The following is a 22,141-nucleotide window of genomic DNA, read 5'->3' as shown; positions in this document are numbered from 1 at the left end:
CTTTCTCTCTTATGAGCAGAGAGGACGTGAGTCTTCACCTGATGGCTTTATAATCTATGTGGGCTAACAATCTGTCTCTTCTGCTGTCAGACTCCACTACACTTGTGAACTGGTTGGCTGTATAATTGCTGTGAGCACAAACACAATATTAGGTACCAGTTAAAAAGAACGGCCCTCCCAATTCCTGCGATCCTGTGTACACAGCTACCTACAGCGTGGCACCTTTAGTGAAAAGTTCACAAGAACAAGCTCACCATAATAACAATACTTGAGGCTTGAGGTAGGACTACTAGGTCGAGTTTATCAAAAAAAATAGGAGGGAGAGATTTGGTTTCCAAAATTACAAGATTTACACTGTCATGAGAAATAGTCCTCTAAACAAACCTGGGAATCCAATGTATTCGTGGTCTTTACTTTTTTAGTATGTTCAGTCAGCAAAGTTGCTTTGCTCCTTTCACAGTGTGCTTGACTCAAGCACTGCATTACCTGGGCCAATGAGGTCCTAGCTCATGTGCTTCCCGAGCCATGGATGCAATGTTAAATCATGTGTGCTCTCACTTCCCTCGCTTGCTTGCTTGCTTGTTTGCTTGCTTCTTGCCCAGGCTGGTCTCAAAGTCCTGTGCTCAAGAGATCCCCGAGTAAATGAGGTACAGATAAATGCATGTGCCATTTATCACAGACAAACTCGGTGAATACTAAGGGGTAAGTACATAAAATTCCCTTTACAAAGGAAGAGAAGAATTGGGACTAGTAAAACATCACTTTTATTTTTATGCTGATATTTGGGTAATATATAAAAGGCATTATTAAAGGAATACTCTTAAAAGAAACACTGGACTGGAATCTTAACCAAATCTGAATCATTACTGTGTTCCCCAACAATCCCATCAAGAAACAAAACTGTGTAGTTGAAAGATTTTATAGTAGTTTATATTTGCACACAAATTCTGCCACAGTGTTCAGTGTCACCAAACTAAAATTTTTTACCTTTTCACTAAAAATGAAAAACCCATCTGTCATCTGTTCCCAGAAAAAAACAGACTGTTCTACAAAATCAGCTGATTTAGGCAGATAAGAACTGACACTTGAAAGATAGTCTTTCCAAGCTGCCAATTCAGCAAATGGAGACCACTCCAGGAATATGGTAGGACCAAAGAATATGAGGAGACCCAGCAGAACTGCCACCATGAACAACTGGTAGGAGTGCCAGGGAATCTTGCTAATGAACACACCTGTGTCTTGAGGCAAAGAAAGTTTATCCACATCGACTAGTTTAATGTCTTCCCACTGACTGGTATCAAAGTTCTTCATTAAAGGGCTTGTGGGCAAATTAGAGGGTAGCAAAGGAGTTTCCTTGATTACTTTGATTTTCTCCCTGAACTCCTGCATCTGTTGCAAAAATATAATAGGTTCTGACACGTCTTTAAAAGCCTCAGCAATGTTAAAGGCCATCCGCTGCTCCTGTAAAATAGTGTTGAGTTTGTTGATCTCTGGGTCATAGGATTGCATAACTGCAAGCTTCATCGTCTCAAAGTCTGACAGGATTTCATTCTTCTTTTGATCTAATGTGTGTTGTAACTTCTCAAAAAACTCCTTTACTTTATCTGAATCTTTAGTGAGTAACTGTAGGGATTTCCTTTTGTTTGTTTCCAAAGTATCCAAGCGGGAAAGAGCATCTCCCCGATGCCAAGTCTCAAAACTCTGAAAGAGGGACTCAAAGGCATCCCTTTCCTGAGCATAGGCATCTTCAATAGAAGAGAAGACATGCTTAGTGTGATCGCCACAAGTAGCGCACATCCCACAAATCAGCTGCCTATCAGTCACACAGAAAATGTTGAGAGGTTGTCCCAAGTGTCCTTTGCACACTGGCATTTTGGGAGAAATCTTGATTTTGTTATATTTCTCTACAATGCCCTTTAGGGAGTAATTAACTTGTAGACTATTGACTCCAGTTGCTGAAGTTTCCTTACGGCAAGTAGGACATTTGAATGGAGATGGTCTCCACAATGAATTCCGCACATTCCCCTCTAAGAGCCCTTCTAAACATTTTTTGCAGAAGTTGTGTGAGCAGGGCAAAACTCGGGGATCATCAAACAAACTGCAACAAATTGGGCACGTGAGGTCTTCCTCAAGCAGCTCCATCACATCCTGCCACAGAGAAAGAAATGTTTAGCTCTGGTAAGCCTCTCTAATAACAAGACACCATCTTCCCAATAGAATCATCTCCTGTTGACATAATCAAAGCATATAGGGAAGAAATGCATACTAACGCATATTTAACTCTGGGACAAGAACACACTCCTGTACACAAAGCCTTTGTGAGGGCTTCCCAACAACAGCCTTTGCTAAGACAGGGTTAGCACTGGGACAACTGCAAACTGAGCCAACAGGACCCAACATTGTTTTAAACAGAGCTGACTACTAGATGTCAGAAACAAAGAGTCCCAGTGTCTGTAACAGAATGGTCTCTTTACTTTGGGCCCACAACTATGAAATGGTATGCTACTTAAAGACAGAAGCACACAACATAAATCCAAGCATGGATTCTAGTCCAACTATTACTGGAAATTGGCATTTTTTCCAATTTCAAAGACACAATTACAATTATTTAACAGAATCATAGTTTAAAAAGCACCAAAGAACTGTAATTCAACCTTGCCTGCCTAGGGAATTAAATGAGCTAGATTTTTGCTGTTTGGAAGAACTCTTTTTTTTTTTTTTTAAAGATTTACTTATCATGTATACAGTGCTTGCCAGAAGAGGGCACCAGATCTCATTACAGATGGTTGTGAGCCACCACGTGGTTGCTGGGAATTGAACTCGGGACCTCTGGAAGAACAGTCAGTGCTCTTAACCCCTGAGCCATCTCTCGAGCCCGGGTGGTTGATAGTTTTTAAACAATTAAATTCATCCTATATCCTTTACACTACCACGGTAATTCTCTCTATGACGGGCAGAAACCTAAATGTCCCTTTTTCAGAGAATTGGTGAAGCCAAAAGCATTTCATAATGATGTGCCTGCCATGCTGACTGATATTTGCACCAACTGCCAAAGCAACAGAAGGTATATTCTGCTGGAACTTTTTAACAGGAATCAAGCAAGGCTGTAAGAAGCACTGAGCTGTACCACACTACTCAGTGTTCTTTAGCACACAAGAGGGGAAGGGGAAGGAGCCACTTTCAGTGAGAAGTGCCCTTAGCCAAGCTGACTAAAGCACACACCCACAATCCCTCAATACTCAGAGAAGGAAGGATATGAATTCAAAGCAACATGGCTACAAAGCAAATTCCACCCCAGTCTGGACTATGAGACCCTATTTCAAAAACAAATAAATAATAAAATCCCGATGAAACAGCAAAGATTACTCGTTTGGTCAAATCCTGATTCTTGTATACATGCCTTTTAAATATGTGTGGTAAAATAAGAACTACAAGAAGCACTCATGCAGGCCAGCAAATGTTATCTAAGGGAGCAGCAGACTCACGTGACTAAGCTACAGGAGAAGCCAGCTGTTTTATTAGGAAAACAATGTAAGCCAGCACTATGCAGATTTAGGTAGCTCACAGACATCTTGAAAACAAGTAAAAATGAGCTTGCTACTTCCAGAACACAGTACTTCCTGACAATGAAAAGTGTTAAAATTTGTATTTTTGCAAATTGTATCTACCACTTGTAAGCTTCCCATTAAAGATTCTGATAAATGGTGAAGTTAATAAATGTGAAGGCTACTATAAAATGAAATGTCAATATTTGGAGGTCTACAAAACAATAAACTGTTTTTCAAGTCAATATTATAAATCGTTCATAGAAGACTCTTAAAATATTAGAATGGGCTCAAGTGTAGCTCACTGGTAGAACACTTGCCAAGACCCTGAGTTCAATTCCCAACACTGCAGAAATAAAACATAAGTAACAGAAGCGGGGCGGTGGTGGCGCATGCCTTTAATCCCAGCACTTGGGAGGCAGAGGCAGACAAATCTCTGTGAGTTCAAGGCCAGCCTGGTCTACAGAATGAGGTCCAGGACAGTCAGGGCTGTTATACAGAGAAACCCTGTCTCAAAAACAAAACAAAACAAAAGCAATAAATAAAAATGTAACAAAAACAGGCTCAAAATAAATATGATCTCATGTACTACAGTATGATAAAAAAAAATACCATTTGTTGAGGTGTGGCACAGTACTGAAGAGCAAGTTATGTCAAAAAGCTACTAAAATATTATCTACCTCCTTTACCAACCACAAATCCAGGTAATGCCAATTTTTTTGTATATGTCAAAGTAACTAGAACAGGGCCAGGAATATAGCTCAGAAGTTGGTAAAAAGCACACTTGACATATACAAGGCCCTAGGCTATTTTAGTGCAGCCCCCCAGGGACTCCCCTAAAGACAGAAAGCTATAGATTGAATGCCACTTCTATCACAATGTAGGAGGGGTATTTTTACTGAATTATTTGGTAACATACAATGATTTTATCAGTGTTATTTTAGATGAGTTAATGTGTTTTAAAGTCCTCAGTTTTCATTTCTAAGTAGAATGAATGCATCATGCATGCATACATACATATATACATACATACATCTCAAAGCTCTTGGCATCCTCAGTCTTGAGGGTGTTGATCACTAATGCAGAAAACACTATTTCTCAGTGAAAATTTGCTAATGAACCTTAATCCCTAAAGACTTAAAACCAAAATAAGCAGTCTTTCTTTCCTTTTCCTGTATAGCCCTAGCTATACTGGAACTCACCCTGTAAACCTGGCCTTGAACTCAGAGATCCATCTGCCTCTGCCTCCCAAGTGCTGGGATTAAAGGAGTGGGCAAACACCACCCAGCTAATCAGTATTTCTTTATTCAAGTTTATTCAGGATACATAAATACTACCAAAATAATAAAATAGGATGGAACACTCTGTACTCTGTGGCCATCAGATAATAATTTGGGGTTGTCGGTAAGGACATGCTGAGCAGAGTCTATCAGTGAGCTGCACGCATGCCCAGCCTCAGTAGTTCTCTCTGTGGGTATGTGCGCAGGTACACACCCACATGCCTGTCAAGGGCCAATGTTGTGGGATATTTGTACACTGGACGAAGATATATTGCTGTGGTTGATTTAATAAAGATGTGAATAGTCAGCAGCTAGGAGGAGGTAGAGGCGGGACTTCTGGACAGAAAAGAGGAAGTTGGAGATGAATCTAGGCACTCAGTACGCAGGCACCAGGAGACGCAGAAGGATATACATACAGCATTTAACAGAACAGAGATGAATAGAAATGTTATTTAAGTTATAAGAGCTAGTTAAAAACAAGCCTAAACTAAGGCCAAGCTTTCCTTTTTATTAAGTCTCTATGCCATTATTTGGGAGCTGGTTGGTAGGACAGAGAAAGCCTTGCTACAGGTCAAAGTCAACACTAGGTGTCTTTCCTTGGTCCTCCACCTTTATTTTTTTGCACTGGACTTACTGAAGCTGAAACTCATTGACTCAGCTGGGCTGACTGGGGACTGTTCAATTTCTTTTTTCTTTTCTTAGTGTGTGTAGTCTTGGCTGTCCTAGAACTCACTCTGTAGACTAGGCAGGCCCCAAACTCAGAGATCTTCCTGCCTCTGCCTCCCAGCTTGACTTTTTTGCATTTTTGAGGCAGGATATTGCTACATAGTATGGTAGCCACAAAAATCCTCTTGCTTCAGGCTACTGAATGTTGGGATAGCAGGTATTGTATTGGCATGCCCCCAAGTAGATTCAATAGCTAGTATGTATTAGGACAATCTCATACTAAGTAGCAAGTATATAGTATGTGATTTGAAAATAAGATTAACTAATGAATTGAGAAGTTGCCTTTATGTTTATAATTTTACATTTTATTTGTTTTTTAAAATAGTGTCTCCATATGTAGTCCTAGCTGTCCTGAACTTGCTATGTAGACTAGACTGACCTTGAACTCACAGATATGCTCCTGCCTCTGCCTACCCAGTCCTGGGATTAAAGTTAAGAACCATCACGCCTGGCCTGTAGCCTTTTAAAATAAAAGTACACTTGGGCAGGAGAGGTGGCACAGCAGTGAAGAGCACATAATGCTCTTGCAGAAGACCCATATCAGCTTACAACTTCAGGGAACTCTAGCTCCAGAGGGAACTAGGACTTCTGGTGTCTGAAGGCACCTTCATTTATGCACACACGGACACATAATTAAATATAACAATAATCTTTAAAAAAATGTAAACTTTTCTTGTAAGCATGCCAAGGTAAGACTAGTGGTTCTTAGACCAGTAGGCTTACCATGAGTTGGGGGCTGTGAAGAGTTTATTATTCACTGTCTTAGCTTTTTTATTTTATGTTTATGTTTTTTTTGTTTTGTCTTGGGGGGGCCAGAATTTCTCACTGGCTTAGAGCTAGGCTAAGTAGGCCAGATCGGCTGGCTTCTGTAGTCCTAGGATTACAAGTACATATCACTACAAGTGGCTTTTTGTTTATCAATGTGTTCTGGGAATTCTACTCAGTCCTTTATTCTATAAGCCAAGCACTTTATTGACTTAGTTATTTTCCAAGATCCTCTCCTGAATGATAAATTTAATTACAAATATACATTTTCCCTATCAGTAGTTGTTCTTCAAACACATGATAGTTCACCTTAGGGATAGGCTTCCAAATTGTTTATCTGTCATTTTGTCTGTTTTTAGAATGGTACTGTTTATGTAACAGCTTTATAGCAAAGTTTTAATTAAAACCTCTTAATTTCTAACCATTTCCTTAAATAGTTCCCTTAGAGGCAATACTAGATCAAGGAATGAACCTATCTTTAAAGTGTGTGTGTGTATGTATGTTGCATATGTACCAAGGTAAGAGGGCAATTTATATGGGAGTTGGTTCTCCTCATCTAGCATGTGAGTCCTGTAGTTGGAACTCAGGTCCTGTCAGTGTTAGCAAGCCCTTTACCTGGCTGAGTCAGTTTAAAACTCTAAAGATGGCCAAGAGTCTTTCTAAAGAGGGTGTGTATAGCTGGGCATGATGGTACATGTCTTTAATCCCAGCACTTAGATTACTCACCTGGATTTAAAATTTAAAACAATTTAAATAAGTTGCCATTAGTATGCATCTAAGTATTCTATATCTTGAGAACAAAAGGGTAGGAATGAAATGAAAGTTATAGATTCAAAACCAAAGTAGCTAGGCCCCTAACTTCATAAGTAAAAACATGGAGCCCAATTTACTTTGCTCTTCCACCACTAAAGCACAAGCATTGAGTTTTCAAAGTTGTAGGATGAAGCACTATCCAGAAAAAACAAATTTTATTTCATAAACTTCTAAAAATCTCTTCTAAAATTCTGGTTTTCATAAACAACTGTTTTATCTTTCATAAAATGAGGATCTTTATATTTCTGAAAAGTACAAATTTCATAAATTTACATAAACCATAATATAAACTTAAACTATTACAAATACTATGGAAATTATAAATACACATTTAAGGGGCTATATTAGAAGATGAGAATAAGCTCAAATGAGTTTAATTCTCCTGGACAATGATTCCAAAGCAAAATCATTGGGCACCAGATATAGAGAAGCATGACCTCAGGAGGGGGCTGAGGCTGAGGAAAGTACCTGCATAATGTGAGAAATTTCCAGCACCACCAAAAATAAGCACACAGATGAAAAGAACAATCTGGTTATTACTGAAAGATGTAACTGTAATTAAGCTAATTGGTACCAAAGTAGATAAAGAAATACATAAATTAAGGAAGTACTAGGGGAGGAAGGAGGCCTGAAGAAATGTATCTTCTGGGGCTTGCCATGTCTATCACTATGATAAAACACTGACTAAAAGCAAATAACCACTTCCAGGTCACAACCCATCAATGAGGTAAATCAGGGCAGGCACTCAAGGCGAAACTGCATGTTATTTATTCCACACAACACTGCCTTCTACCTTGTAACTCACTCACATTCAATAAAGTACAACAGACACCATCAAAAATCCAGTGGACTGCTGGCTGTGCTCTGGCCCATAACAGGCTCATAATTAGCTGGCTTTCTTATAGTGCCCAAGTTAATCTACCTAAGGATAGGGCTGCCCACAATGTGCTGGGCCCTCCCCTTCGATGTAAATTAAGACAGATATATCCGCAGACCAACCGAAAAAAAACAATTAAATTGAGGTTGTTTTCAGGTGATCCTAGGCTGTGTCAAACTGATACTCAGTAATAAGTAGGGTAGAGGTGTGCTTCAGGGGTAGAGTACTTGGCTAGCTAGCATCCCCCAAGATGTCCTGGGTTATTTCCCCAGCACCACATAATTTTAAAACAAACAACAACAACAAAAAACTATGAAAGAGGCATAATTTGCCAACAGCTCATCCAGTTCTAAGCAGAACCAATGCCTATATAATGGCATTGTTTTTAAAATGTCTGACATGCAAAGGTCTAGGGAGCTGCAGGGAACTCGCCCTTCTCCCGCCCCACTACAGGACAACTTAGACAAATCCTACCAAAGAAAATGCTGTCCAATCCCTTTTCTTCCTTTACAGCATAATTGTATTAAATTATGTATAACAATTGCCAAAGAAAGGAACGGCCAGCATGGATTCTGTCTTGAGTTTTGAAATATAAAAAGAACAAAGACCACCTATTACTGATGGAGCGTGGATATGGACATATTCTCTGTAGTCGGATCTGGAATGGTCCCAAGACTAGTAAAATCGGACATTTTTCCCATAAATGCCAGAACATAAAGGAATATACTAATGTTTACCTCTGTCCCCGGCAAGCAGGTGCTTTTGGCAAGGTTACTATTTCTCTGGGAAAAGCCGGTTGTTGTTTTTCCTCCACGTTTTGACTGTAAAACTAGAGAATGCTGTAGAGAAAGGAGAAAGGGTGTTATACACAGAGATCTGCTTTGTTAACCTCCATTTAAAAAATTTTTTTCGCAATCTCCCCTCCCAACAACCCCACCAAAAGAGCCAGCTTGCGGTGCCTCCGCTTCCTAGGCAGGGCGCCTCCCCTGCGGCGCGCGGACCTTCCTGGCCGCACACCGGGCCACCGCGGCCACGCCGTGCTGCCTGCCTCCGCCCACGCAGGTGTCCGCCGCGGCCGGCGCGCGGCTCAGCGGATCCAGCCGCGAATTCAGCGCGCGCGCTCACCTCGGCGGGCTGCGGCCCGGCAGCGAGGCTGTAAAATGGACTCGGCGGCCACGCCCTCTGTCGCACTCCGCCCCGCGCCTGCGCAGCGTCCTGGTCGCCCGGCCACCGGGAAGCGCTCCAGTGACCCACCCGACAGGTGGTGGGCTTGGATTGTTGTGGTTTTTGTTGCTGTTCCTTGCTTTGGGGGGAGGGGGGCAACAAAAACAAGGCCCAACCGTTCACTCCACTTTGCCTGCTTCTCAGGACCCGCGGGCCCAACTGTAGGAAAAAAGCACTACTGCCGTTCCCCTCGGAGACAAGAAAGAACTTTTGTTTTTTAAATATCTGTAGGTAGCAACTGCCCTGACTATTTTGACGTCCACCTCCAGTGTGGGGACGTCATTGTGGTTACAAAGAATGAAAAAAATGGCTCCTATCCAAACTTGAAAGCCTGAGGAAATGAGGTAACGTAGAGTGAGTATGCCAGAGGAGCACGTCCACTCCTGTTGGGCTTTTAGGAGGGCAAATTTGGGAAAAGTGCGTTTTTGAGTCAATAAAAAGGCCCTCTCACTCCCCGCCCACGCCGTTGCATGGATCCCAGGCAGCACCACTTCGCAGAGCAATCCCTGTAATTTCTAGCTTAGTCCTCATGAGAGCACTGTACAATGGAATCAAGAGTTTATCCTTTAAACGAACATTTTCTACAAGGCGGAAAAACAAGAGGCAGCTCGGAGGACATCAAATTCCATGCACACGTTCTTTTCTACAGTATCAAAAATGTCAGTACAAAAAGAAAACTTCATCCCAGACCAGCACAAAACTGGAGTCACTACACATATGCTGGCAGAAGCGCATAGTGGCACATGCCTTAGATCCCAGGGCTGGGAGGCAAAGGCAGGCAGAGGCAGGCACATCTCTGAGTTTGAGGCCAGCCTGGTCTACATAGAGTTCCAGGACAGCCAGAATTACCTAAGTGAGACCCTGTCTCAAAATACAAAACAAAAAAGGCTGAATGAGTGCTTCCAGGGATTTCAGGCCCTGAATTGATCTCCTGAATGACATGAACACTGAATGACATAATGAGGTAAAATATAAAAAACATGTTAAAAACTACAATATAGCTAGTCTCCAAGTAGAGGGGCTAGGGTGGGGACTGAGAAAGAGACAGGGCAGATTAGAAAAACATCTAGAAGATTCAAATCTGTAGCATTGCCTAGGGGAGGGAGGAGGGAGGCTTTTTACTGGAATAGCTGCTTAGGTCTCAGGTGGGAGATAAGGACAAAAATCTTAGTTTGGAGTGCTGGGAGGCAGAGGCAGGTGGATCTCTGAGTTCAAGGCCAGCCTGGTCTACAGATGGAGTTCTAGGACAGCCTCCAAAACAATACAGAGAAACCCTGTCTCAACAACAACAACAACAACAAATCTTAGTTTGGTTGGAAAGAACATGTCACATTTCAGAGAAACCACTGGGGCCTCTAGGATGAGATGGATGGGATATAGAGCAATGGCCATAGTGGTCTGGGCTAGAAGCTTGGTGACTGATGTCTGAGGTCTTCCAAGTAGCCAGACTATGTGACTTAAGAGCCATAGCCTTTAAGTCATGTCAGTGTGTAGTCATGGTACCCTATGGGAGAGGTTCAAAGGGCAAAGAGTCAGGAGACAGAAACCTGTTGCCTTCCGGGTATATGGTTTGTGCTGTGTGTGACCCTCTATAGAACATTTCTAAGAGTTCTTACTGATGCTAGTCACAAAGCCAGCAATGAGACTGCACACTTAACAGCTAGGTAGAGAGAATCCTTAACCGGCCTTGGGATATCACTTAATTGGCAGAGTTCTTGCCTAGAATGCAGAGCTTTGGGTTTGATCCTAGCATCACCTACACCTAATGTAGGTAGCACAGGCTTGTAATTCCAGTACTAGGGAGGTAAAGGATGCTCTGACGTTCAAGGTCACTCTCCAACATACAGTTCAAGGCTAGTTAGGGATACTGGAGACTTTTTCTCAACAGCAAAAAACAAAAACAAATAAACAAAAAACAACCCAACCGCCGGGCGTTGATGGCTCACGCCTTTAATCCCAGCACTCAGGAGGCAGAGGTAGGCGATCTCTGAGTTCGAGGCCAGCCTGGTCTCCAGAGCAAGTGCCAGGATAGGCTCCAAAGCTACACAGAGAAACCCTGTCTTGAAAAAACAAACAAACAAACAAACAACAAAAAAAAACAACCCAACCACAAAGCCGGGTGTTGATGGCACTCAGGAAGCAGAGACAGGTGGATCTCTGTGAGTTAGAGGCCAGCCTTGTCTACTCCAAAGGTACAGAGAAACACTGTCTCAAAAAAACAAAAAAAAAAAACAAAAAAAAACAAAAAACAAACAAAAAACTACAATATATCATATAATAGTATACAACCATTAAAAAGAATATAAAGGGTCCATGAGGTGACTGACTCTTCAGGTTAAGAGTACTTGCCACTAAGGATGCTGACCTGAGTCCATTCCCTAGAAACCACAGTATGGAGAATCAGTTATTAAAAGTTTTCTGATCTGCATTTCCCTGATGGCTAAGGAGGTTGAAACTTTCTTATGTGTCTTTCAGCCATTTTAGATTCCTCTATTGAAAATTGTCTATTTAATTCTGTACCCCACTTTTTAATTAGCTTGTTTGGTATTTTGGAGACTAGCTTCTTGAGTTCTTTGTATATTTTGGAAATCAGCCCTCTGTCAGATGTGGGGTTGGTGAATATCTTTTCCCAGTCTGTGGGTTGATGTTTTGTATTGCTGTGTCCTTTCCCTTGCAGAAGCTTCTCAGTTTCAGGAGGTCCCATTTACCAATTGTTGATCTCAATGACTGTGCTACTGGTGTAACGTTCAGAAAGCGGTCTCCTGTACCAATTAATTCAAGGGTATTTCCCACTTTGTCTTCTAATAGGTTCAGTGTGGCTGGATATACCTTGAGATCTTTGATCAATTTGGACTTAAGTTTTGTGCATGGCGGTAGACATGGATCTATCTGCAGTCTTCTACATGCCTGCATCCAATTATGCCATCACCATTTATTGAAGATGCTTTCTTTATTCCATCGTATAAATTTAGCTTGTCAAAAATCAGGTGTTCGTAGGTGTGTGGGTTAATATCAGGGTTTTCAACTCTATTCCATTGGTCTACCTGTCTATTTTTGTGCCAATACCAAGCTGTTTTCAGGACTATAGCTCTGTAATAGAGCTTTGAAGTCAGGGACGGTGATGCCTCCATAAGTTCCTTTATTGTACAGGGTTGTTTTGGCTATCCTGGGTCTTTTGTTTTTTCATATAAAGTTGAGAATTGTTCTTTCAAGGTCTGTGAAGAATTGTGCTGGGATTTTTATGGGGATTGCATTGAATCTGTAGATTGCTTTTTGGCAAGATTGGCATTTTTACTATGTTGATCCTAACTATCCAAGAACATGGGAGATCTTTTCATTTTCTGGTATCTTCTTTAATTTCTTTCTTTAAAGACTCAAAATTCTTACGGTACAGGTCTTTCACTTTTTTGGTTAGTGTTTCCCCAAGGTATTTTATCTTGTTTGGGACAATGGTAAAGGGTGATGTTTCTCTCTTTCTCCGAGAATGTATCATCTGTATATAGTAGGGCTACTGATATTTTTTGAGTTAATCTTGTATCCTGCCACTTTGATGAAGGTGTTTATCAGCTGTAGGAGTTCCCTGGTAGAGTTTTTCGGGTCACTTATGCAGACTATCATATCATCTGCAAATAGTGAAAGTTTGACTTCTTCCTTTCCAATTTGTATCCCCTTGATCTCATCTTACTCCTGTCAGAATGACTAAAATAAAAAACACCAATGACAGTTTATGCTGGAGAGGATGTAGAGAAAGGGGATCACTCCTCCACTGCTGGTGGGAGTGCCAAGTTGTACAGCCACTTTGAAAATCAGTATGGTGACTCCTCAGGAAAATGGGAATCAGTCTACCACAAGATCCAGCAATTCCACTCTTAGGTATATACCCAAAAGAAGCACATTCATACAATAAGGACATCTGTTCAATGATGTTCATAGCAGCATTATTTGTAATAGCCAGAAACTGGAAGCAGTCTAGATGCCCCTCAACTGAAAAATGGATAGAGAAAATGTGGCACATTTATACAATGGAGTACTCCTCAGCAGAAAAAAACAATGAAATCTTGAAATTCGTAGGCAAATGGATGGAACTAGAAGAAACCATTCTGAGCGAGGTAACCCAATCACATAAAGACAACCGGTATGTACTCACTCATATAGGGATCTTAGACATAGAGCAAAATATTACCAGCCCACAATCCACACAGCCAGTGAAGCTAGGTAACAAGGAGGACTCTTAAGAGAAACATACATGGTCCCCTGGAGAAGGGGAAAGGGACAAAATCTGAGCAAATTGGGAGCATGGGGGGAGGGGAGAGGGAGCTAGAAGAATGAGGAGAGGAGGGATGAGGAGGACATGATCAAGCAGAAAGGTTGAGTGGGGGGGCGAGAATAGAAGAAAACAAGATAAGAGATACCATAATATAGGGAGACATTTTAGGTTTAAAGAGAAATCAGGCATTAGGGAAATGTCTGGAGATCTACAAAGATGACACCAACTAACAATCTAAGCAACAAAGGAGAGGCTACCTTAAATGTTCTTCCCTGATAATGAGATTGATGAGTAACTTATATGCCATCCTATACCCTTCATCCAGCAGCTGGTAGAAGTAGAAGCAGACACCCACAACTAATCACTGAACTGAACTGGAATCCAGTTGCAGAGAAGGACGAGTGATGAGCAAAGGGTCCAGACCAGGCTGGTGAAACCCACAGAAACAGCTGACCTAACAGGTTGATAGCTGGGAAACCAGCATAGGACTGATCCAGACCCCATGTGCATGGGTGTCAGTGAGGAGACCACGGAAATCTACAGGACCTTCTCTAGTAGATTGGTACTTATCCCAAGCATGGGTGTGGACTTTGGGAGCCCATTCCACATAGAGGAAACTCCCTGAGCCAAGACAGTGGGGGTGGGGTGGGGTGGGGAAGCTAGGCCCTATCCCAAAGGATATGACTCTGAAGACCCCTATGGAAGGCCTCACCCTCCCTGGGGAGCAGAAAGAGTATGTGACAGGTAGGGTTTTAGTTGAGGGGGGGTGGTTGGGGAGGAGGGGAGGGAGAGAGAACTGGAACTGACATGTAAAACAATCTTGTTTCTAATTCAAATAAAAAAATGGAAAAGAAAGTCTTCTGACCTCCACACTTGTACCATGGCACACACTCATGCACACATTAGTAATCATATTTAAATAAACAAGATGAGCCAAGGCGGTGGTGACACACAGCACTCAGAGGCTGAGGCAGGTGGATCTCTGTGAGTTCCAGGTCAGCCTGGTCTACAGAAGGAGTTCCAGGGCAGCCTCCAAAACAATACAGAGAAACCCTGTCTCAAAAAACAAAAAAACAAAACAAAAGAAACAAGGCATAGCTCCACAAATCAGAGATAGATGAGACAGTGAAGATTCAAGTTAAAAGCTATACTGTAATTCCATTTTTGAAAAGAAATGTAATTGGTAGAATGTGGGTGGTAAAAAACTTATATAGGAATATATGCTAAACCTTAAAAAATTATACTAAATGTGGGACAGTTTCAATATCCATTCAGTATTTTGAGACAGGGTTTTTCTGTGTAGACCTGGCTGTCCTGGAACTCACTCTGTAGACCAAGCCGTCCTTGAACTTACAGACATCTGCTTGCTTCTGCTGAGCGCTGGGATTAAAAGTGTGCACTACTACTAGCCTGACCTGTTTTGTTGTTGTTGTTTTTATCTTTAAATATGGTCATGGCAGTACACTCCTTTAATCCCCGCACTCAGGAGGCAGAGGCAGGCACAATTCTGAGTTTAAGGCCTGTCAGATCTGTATTGTGAAACACTGTCTCAAACAAATAAACAAAAATTTGCATTCAGAATCTTACTTTTGCTGGGCAGTGGTGGCACACGCCTTTAATCCCAGCACTCAGAGTCAGAGGCAGGCCGATCTCTGTGAGTCTGAGACCAGCCTTGTCTACAAGAACTAGTTCCAGGACAGCCTCCAAAGCCACAGAGAAACCCTGTCTTGAAAAACAAAAAAACAAAAAAAAGCAAAAAAAACCCAAAAAACAAAAAAAGAATCTACTACTTTTGCAATGTAAACAAAAAAGGAAGGTAAATTTGTAAAAGAAAAAGGACAAATTCAAATGGAATAAATATATATTATATATTAAAACTTTGCTAAATGGTTGACAAAATAAAGGCCAAGTTTTGAAAAATAAATCAATCACACAAAGCCTATAAAAATATAAATCACCAAAAATCATGAGGAAAGCAGTTCTTTATCCCTGATAATCATGTGCAAAACAAAGCATTGATATAGCCTTTTAAAACTCATGTGGCAAAAGATTTAAAAGTTATAATGAGTGATCTGCTGAGTAGGCTTGGGAATAGTCTTGGAACCTGGGAGAAGAAACGGGAGAAGGCAGCATAAAGTAGGGAAAGAACCAGAGTGCCCAGGGCTGAGTGTAGTATTAAATGTTGTCAAGAAGGAGCTGAGCTCTGTCATCTTGTCTGTGACTACAGTTAACAACGATGCAGAGTGAACTTCAAAGGGTGGAGACTATTGCCATAAATGCTTAGGGAAAATGGTATAGTTACCTGATGGAGCCACAGGAATATGTACATACACAGATCTATTCTTTTTTAATTAAAATTTAAAAATACAAAAAGAAGAAAAGGAAATTGAGCCTTAAAAGTGACTAAAACTTTCCAGTTATGTTACTGGTGGCTTTAGAAGAAGCAAAATCCGTATCTAGAACTGAGACTACAAGTAGGTTTGTGACTATGAAGTATTAATATGACAAGCTTACTACAGACAAGGACTGTAGTGGAGGCTGTGCTTGGGTAGAGATCGCAGCAGGGGGAAACAGTTTGGAAGGCCTCTTGACCTACTCAGTCACACAGGCCAGTCTTTCTTTATTCCACTGTGATAGGCAAAGGAAGATTAAGGACATAGAAGCAAGACACAGAATATGAATGCCCTTCCTGGGAGAATAGCAGGAGAGAGACAGCAACATATGGTGACATATAGGGACATCATAATGTTTATAGTTGAGGCTGGCTCCAAGGTAGCACTTGGAAAAGTATTCCCAAGTGACTGCACAGGTCAACAATAGAGCCAACCACCCTGACCCAGCCCACAGTACTGTCCTTTCCTTAATAATCTCAGTGGTGGCTGAGGCTTCAATATATATATTCCTCATATATAACTGATAATGTAAAAAAAAAACTATCCTTATATATGATTGTGCATATTTGGACTGTCTATATGTGTTTGTTTTTTTATATCTACTCAATGCTAAATTGGCTTGTAAGTGCCATGTAAACAAAAGTTGTTAAATTATCCTTGCTTCCTTTTGGTTTATAGTAAAGTAAAATTTTAAGGGAAAAAAAATTCCAACCCCAATTGTCCAAACAGACTCAGTAGCTTGGCCACATGTCCAATATGCCAATTAAAGGGATAAAATAACAGCTAAAGATAATTGTATTAGTCAGGGTTCTCTATAGTCTGTGTATGGAATTTATTGGAATGACTTACAAGTTACAGTTCAACTAATCCACCAATGGCTAACTGTGAATATAAAGTCCAAGAATCTAGTAGTTGCTTAGTTCCATGAAGCTGGGTGTCTCAGCTGGTCTTCTGTATATCCTGGTAGGCTTCAACACTAGTGAAGTAATAGATGTGCTGTCAAGGTGAGGGCAAGCAGGAATTGTCCTTATACAGAATTCCAACAGAAGGATGGCTCAGATTAAAGGTGTGTCTTCCTATCTCAAGATCTGGATCAAAGGTGTATTGTCTTCCTGTCTCAAAATCCAGATCACAGGTGAGCCCTCCATCTCTGGAATGCAGTTCATTCCAGATATAGTCAAGTGACAACTAAGAATAGCCATCACAATAATCAATGACAACTTTGGTAAAAACCAGTAGAAGTAATAGTCTTAGAACATCCTTTGGGGGAATTAACACGAGTTCTTAAATTTAAATTTTAAAAATCTTTTTTATGTGATACATAGGTGGAGAGATGGCTCAGCAGTTTAGAGCACTATTGCTCTTGCAGAGGACCAGGTTTGATTCTTAGCATCCACATGGTGGCTCATAACCATCTGTAACTTCAATTCCAGGGGTATCTGATGCCCATTTTTGAACTTCTCAGGGACCAGGCATGAAGTGACTCCTTCTCAAACCCCATTTTCAATTCTAAGCGCTAAAATAAGAAATAAGTTTTGGTTGTGTCTCTAAGCACTATAAAGTTCTAACAGGCTGAGCTCTTGTTTCTATCACTGGTATTTGTATTGTCATAGTATAAAACACAACCTTGTTTGAAGAAATTTAAAGAATACTATATTCTTCTCTAATTTCTTCTACAATGTAGTTTTCCACTTTTCCAAATTAAACCCGGTATAATACCAACATAAAACAACAAATCAAATCAGTATCCACAGATAAGAATTAAGATAATTTAAAATTTAAAGACTAATTTTTTTCCTAACAGTTAGAGCTAGCCATTCCACATGTAGTTATAACTATAAGATCAAGCAGGACAAAAGAAAAACTAAAATGAAAAGCTAACTGGTTGTTTACATACTCCTGTATAAGCAAGATGATCTCTTGTTAGTTGCCCTCAGGGTAAAAGAAGAGGAAGGAGAAGGCCACTGAGCTCAAGGGCCTTCTGCCTCTGAGGTACAGAAATTAGTAAAAAAAAACTAATTCCAAGATACAAAAACATTTGGAAAATTAAGAAAAAAAAACAAAACAACAACAAAATTCCACATCCTTAACTATGTGTCTTAGTTGCATTTCTTTTTTTGTTTTGTTTTTGTTTTGTTTTTCAAGACAGGGTTTCTCTGTAGCTTTGCAGTCTGTCCTGGAACTTGCTTTGTAGATCAGGCTGGCCCCGAACTCACAGAGATCCGCCTGCCTCTGCCTCCTCAAGTGTGGGATTAAAGGTGTATACCACCAGCACCTGGCCTTAGTTGTATTTCTATTGCTGTGGTAAACACCATGACCAAACAAGACTTGGGTTGGAAAAGGGTATATTTCAGCTTTTATTTCCATAGCATGGTGATGAAGTCATGGAGTGCATGTGACTCTAATACACACAGGGGACACACAGTCTAGTCTCTTAAGGAGTCTACTTTTTGATTGGTTGATTGATTGATTGATTTAGACAAAGTCTCATTCAGTCTAGAGCTCATTATATAGGCCTGACTGGCCTTGTGTGGGCACTGGGAACAAAACTCTCTCTAGCTTCTCAATCTAGTTGTTTTATTTATTTTTTTAGTGTAAATTGTAGTTCTTTAAATGCCTGTTTCCTTTATTTTTTTTTTACCTTCAATGCATTAGGCAGTATTCTTGATTAACTTTTAATATTTTACTCTTAATGTATGTCATGTTGTATCAAATAAAAAGAATTAAAAAGATCTGGATCATAAAGGCTAGTAGATTTTAATGATATGATCCAGAAGTTTCTTCCTTAATGATTTTACCAGTTATTCTTCCCTCCTAAAGACCACTTTCCCACCTGCCACTTAGCTTCATCTGTATCAGATCCTAGGAAGCCTTTCCTTGTAAATGGAATATTAATATTTGACAAATATTATGTGTTTCTCCCTGGCCCTGCAGCACAAAATGTGATGTCCACTGGGAGTCAGGGAATGTGAATGTAAGTCCTAAGAAAGGAAGGGCACTGGACTAATAAATTCTGCAGCAGGTCCTCATCCTCAAAGCCATCCCTATCCACTCTGTCTGCTCTTCAGTTAACAGCCTGTGCCTTTAAGAAAACTGTTTGGAATGTTAACAAACCCTAATTTCCACCCACCAAACAGCTAAGAATGTAATCAGACAGCATCTGAGGCTATATCTGAGAGTTTCTCTGCTGTGCTGTAACCATCTAATTAATATTTCCACAAATGTATTTGAAAAGTACCTTGATTTCCTTGTTCTATTATGGCAAAAACTTGTCCTATTACAGTAAAAACTTGATCAAATTGTTACCATATTAAAATATGGAATTTTGGGTAACCTATGTTCCCGGGCCAGGGTTACTCATATTTAACTCCGAAATAAACTCTCTTAGCCCCTTTAAGGTAGAGTTTTACTCTTTGTGTCAACAGTTTATAAGGTGGAAAGTGATCAAGAAAGACATCCCACATCAACCTCTGGCCTCCACATGTACACATAGGCACATGTACACACAGACACATAAATACACACACACACACACACACACACACACACACACACACACACACACACACACAAACACACACACTAAGGCAACATCCTCTCAACCTTGCAAAGTCATACAGGGTTGTCCTTGATACATTTGAATAAACAGAATTCCTGAGAACTTGGGAGTCAGAAGATCTGCAGTGGGGGCCTTGGAATATGTATTTTAAAATAATGCCAATTATCTTTAGATTCCTGTTAAGTTTGAATTTCACTAGGTTGGAAAGTAACAAAAAGAAATAAGCATGGCCATATGAACCTCTGTGGTCTGGCTCACAAGAAAAGGCCTTCCTATAACTCCATGCTGGGATCTCAGCCTAGCCCTGGGGATTCATGTCATCTTGGCACCTGCCAGCTATACTTATCTCCTCAGGAAAAACTTGGACCCCACAGAGAGGCCTGTTACCAAATTACAAGGTGGAGGAAGAGAATTAGAAGAAAGGAAAAAAAAAAAAAAAAAAAAAAAAAAAAACACTTTCCATTCCCAGTATTTTTCAAAGAGGAAGTTCTTAGTTCTTAACTACCACATTTACTAACTAGCCAACAGCAAGTTACAACACAGCTACAACTTATCCAACCCATCTGCTTCTTTCTTGTCCTCCAGCTGTGTGGGTTCATGAGAGCAGCCAGCAGTTAGTCTTCAGGAGTGACCATACTACCAGTTTCACATAGACAGAGTCCTGTCCTCTTTGCCCAGCTAGCACTGTGGCTTGTGTCTGCCATTCTCTTTCATTCAGTCCTAATGGAGAGTAAGTTAGAGTCAGGACCCAGGCTTTAAACAACAGTGAGAGCAAAGCAAGATGAGCTCTGCCAATGACTTTCACCAGCAAGCCACCCTGTAACACAACACAGCCTTCCAGTTAATCACAAGGATCCCTCATTTGGGAGACACAAACATCACAGAATAGGAAAGTTAACAGGCCAAGTATCTCTCTGCCTTCCTGATCTTAATGGGACCTCCCTGACTCCTTGGGATATGTGGACACTCTACCCCCAGTTTGCTGTGTTAAGAAATAGAACTTAACCAAGTTGGTCAGTTTCAATATGGAAGCAATCCTCTGAATAGTCATGGTTTTCATCTTCAATCTGGAAGGAGAAATGTGCTTTCTGCAGCTGTAGCACTCGGCTCTGGTCTCTGAAACTTCAGGAAGAAACACTTCCAAAAGAAGCAAGCAAGTCTACAGAGACAGGACTGGAGTGCATCCAGCTGATGGCACATGGAAAATAGAACTTGGAGTAGGCTTTGCACTGCAGTAAGAGTAGCCTTCAAGTCACCCCCCACCCCAGAGGAAGCTGAAGATGTCCTAACAGACCAGGGAGCAGGGGTGGTTGGAGCCTTAATCTTTTGGTATTTTGTTTTTGCTATAACAAATAAAGCTTGCCTGAAGATCAGAGTACAGAGCTAGCCACATTTGTTAGCCACAGAGGCCAGGCAGTGATGGCACACACCTTTAATCTCAGTACTCAGGAGAGAAAGGTAGAGGGATTTCTGTTAGTTCAAGGCCACTCCGGGCTACACAAGATTCAGTCTGTCTAAAAGAGAAACAAAGCTCACACAAAAGTGAGCCCAGCACTTGGGATGAAATAGCTTTAATCTGGGGGCTGGAGAGAGGGCTCAGAGGTTAAGAGTACCAGCTGCTCTTCCAGAGGTCCTGAATTCAATTCCCAGCAACCACATGGTGGCTCACAACCATCTGTAATGAGATCTGGTGCCCTCTTCTGGTGTGCAGATATACATGGAAGAGGAAAGTTGTATACATAATAAATAAAATCTTAAAAAGAAAAAAAGAAATACCTTTAATCCCAGCACTAGGGAGGTGGAGACAGGAGTGATATAGCTGGGCAGACACAAAAATATAGGACGGGAGAAGACAGGAGCTCAGGGGCAGTCTGAGGTTTTATAGAGAAAAGCCAGTCTGAGGATTCGTAGAGACTAAAGCAGTCTGAGCATTGGTAGAGGTAAGAACTCTAGTGGCTAGCCACTCTGCTTCTCTGAGCCTTTAGCTTTCACCGCCTGATCGATGACTCTGAGTTTTTATTATTAAGACTAATTAGAATTCATGCTACATTAATCTTCTAATTTAGGTTCTCTCCCAGAAGGGATAATTTAAAGTCACAACCTGTGTGTTTTCTTTTTTGTTTAATGCAACCTGGACAGCTGCATGCAGAAGTATCTGAAAAAAAATGCATACTTATCACCTTGCACAAAACTCAACTCCAAATGGATCAATCTTCAACATAAGACAAGATACCCTGAATATGACAGAAGAGAAAGTAGGGAACAGTCTTGAACTCACTGGCACAAGAAAGGGTTTCTTAGCAGGACACTGGTAGCCCAGACACTAAGACCTCATGAAACTGAAAAGCTTCTGCATGGCAAAGAACACCATCATTCAGGCAAAACAGCAGCCTACAGAATGAGAAAAGAGCTTTACCAATTAATGGGGTACAGAACTAAACAGAATTCTCAAAAGATGAAACACAAATAGCAGAAAAACACTTAAGGAAATGTTCCACATCATTATCATCATAGAAATGTAAATTAAAACTAGTTTGGGATTTCATCTCACACCAGTCAGAATGGTCAAGGTCACTAAAACAAATGATATCACATCCTGCTGAGGATGTGGGGAAAAGGGAACAACACTTATCCATTGCTGGTGGGAGTACAAACATGTACAGCCACTATGGAAATCAGTATGGTGGTTCCT

General features: G+C 40.9%; 1 protein-coding gene across 7 annotated transcripts in view; it reads right to left on the bottom strand.

The window, feature by feature from the left end:
• Positions 1-744: 744 nt before the first annotated feature.
• Trim13 (tripartite motif containing 13) overlaps positions 745-22,141 on the bottom strand; it is a 49,369-nt gene continuing 27,972 nt past the window's right edge. For 4 of the 7 annotated variants that reach the window (XM_027390373.2, XM_027390376.2, XM_027390371.2 and 1 more), the window contains 2 exons: positions 8,744-8,845; positions 745-2,148 (listed from right to left, as the gene is read on the bottom strand). In XM_027390373.2, the coding sequence (XP_027246174.1) occupies positions 919-2,142 (1,224 nt within the window). In that variant the 5' untranslated portion in view covers positions 2,143-2,148; positions 8,744-8,845 and the 3' untranslated portion in view covers positions 745-918. Of the gene's footprint in view, positions 2,149-8,743; positions 8,846-8,943; positions 9,075-9,131; positions 9,284-22,141 lie in introns of those variants that run through there. The other 3 variants (XM_027390375.2, XM_027390377.2, XM_027390378.2) reach the window with 3 other exon arrangements.

Source organism: Cricetulus griseus (assembly GCF_003668045.3).
Source record: "Cricetulus griseus strain 17A/GY chromosome 1 unlocalized genomic scaffold, alternate assembly CriGri-PICRH-1.0 chr1_1, whole genome shotgun sequence".
In the NCBI taxonomy this organism is placed as follows: Eukaryota; Metazoa; Chordata; class Mammalia; order Rodentia; family Cricetidae; genus Cricetulus; species Cricetulus griseus.
The sequence above is the reverse complement of the archived record's forward strand: the minus strand, read 5'-3'. Positions and strand labels throughout refer to the sequence as shown.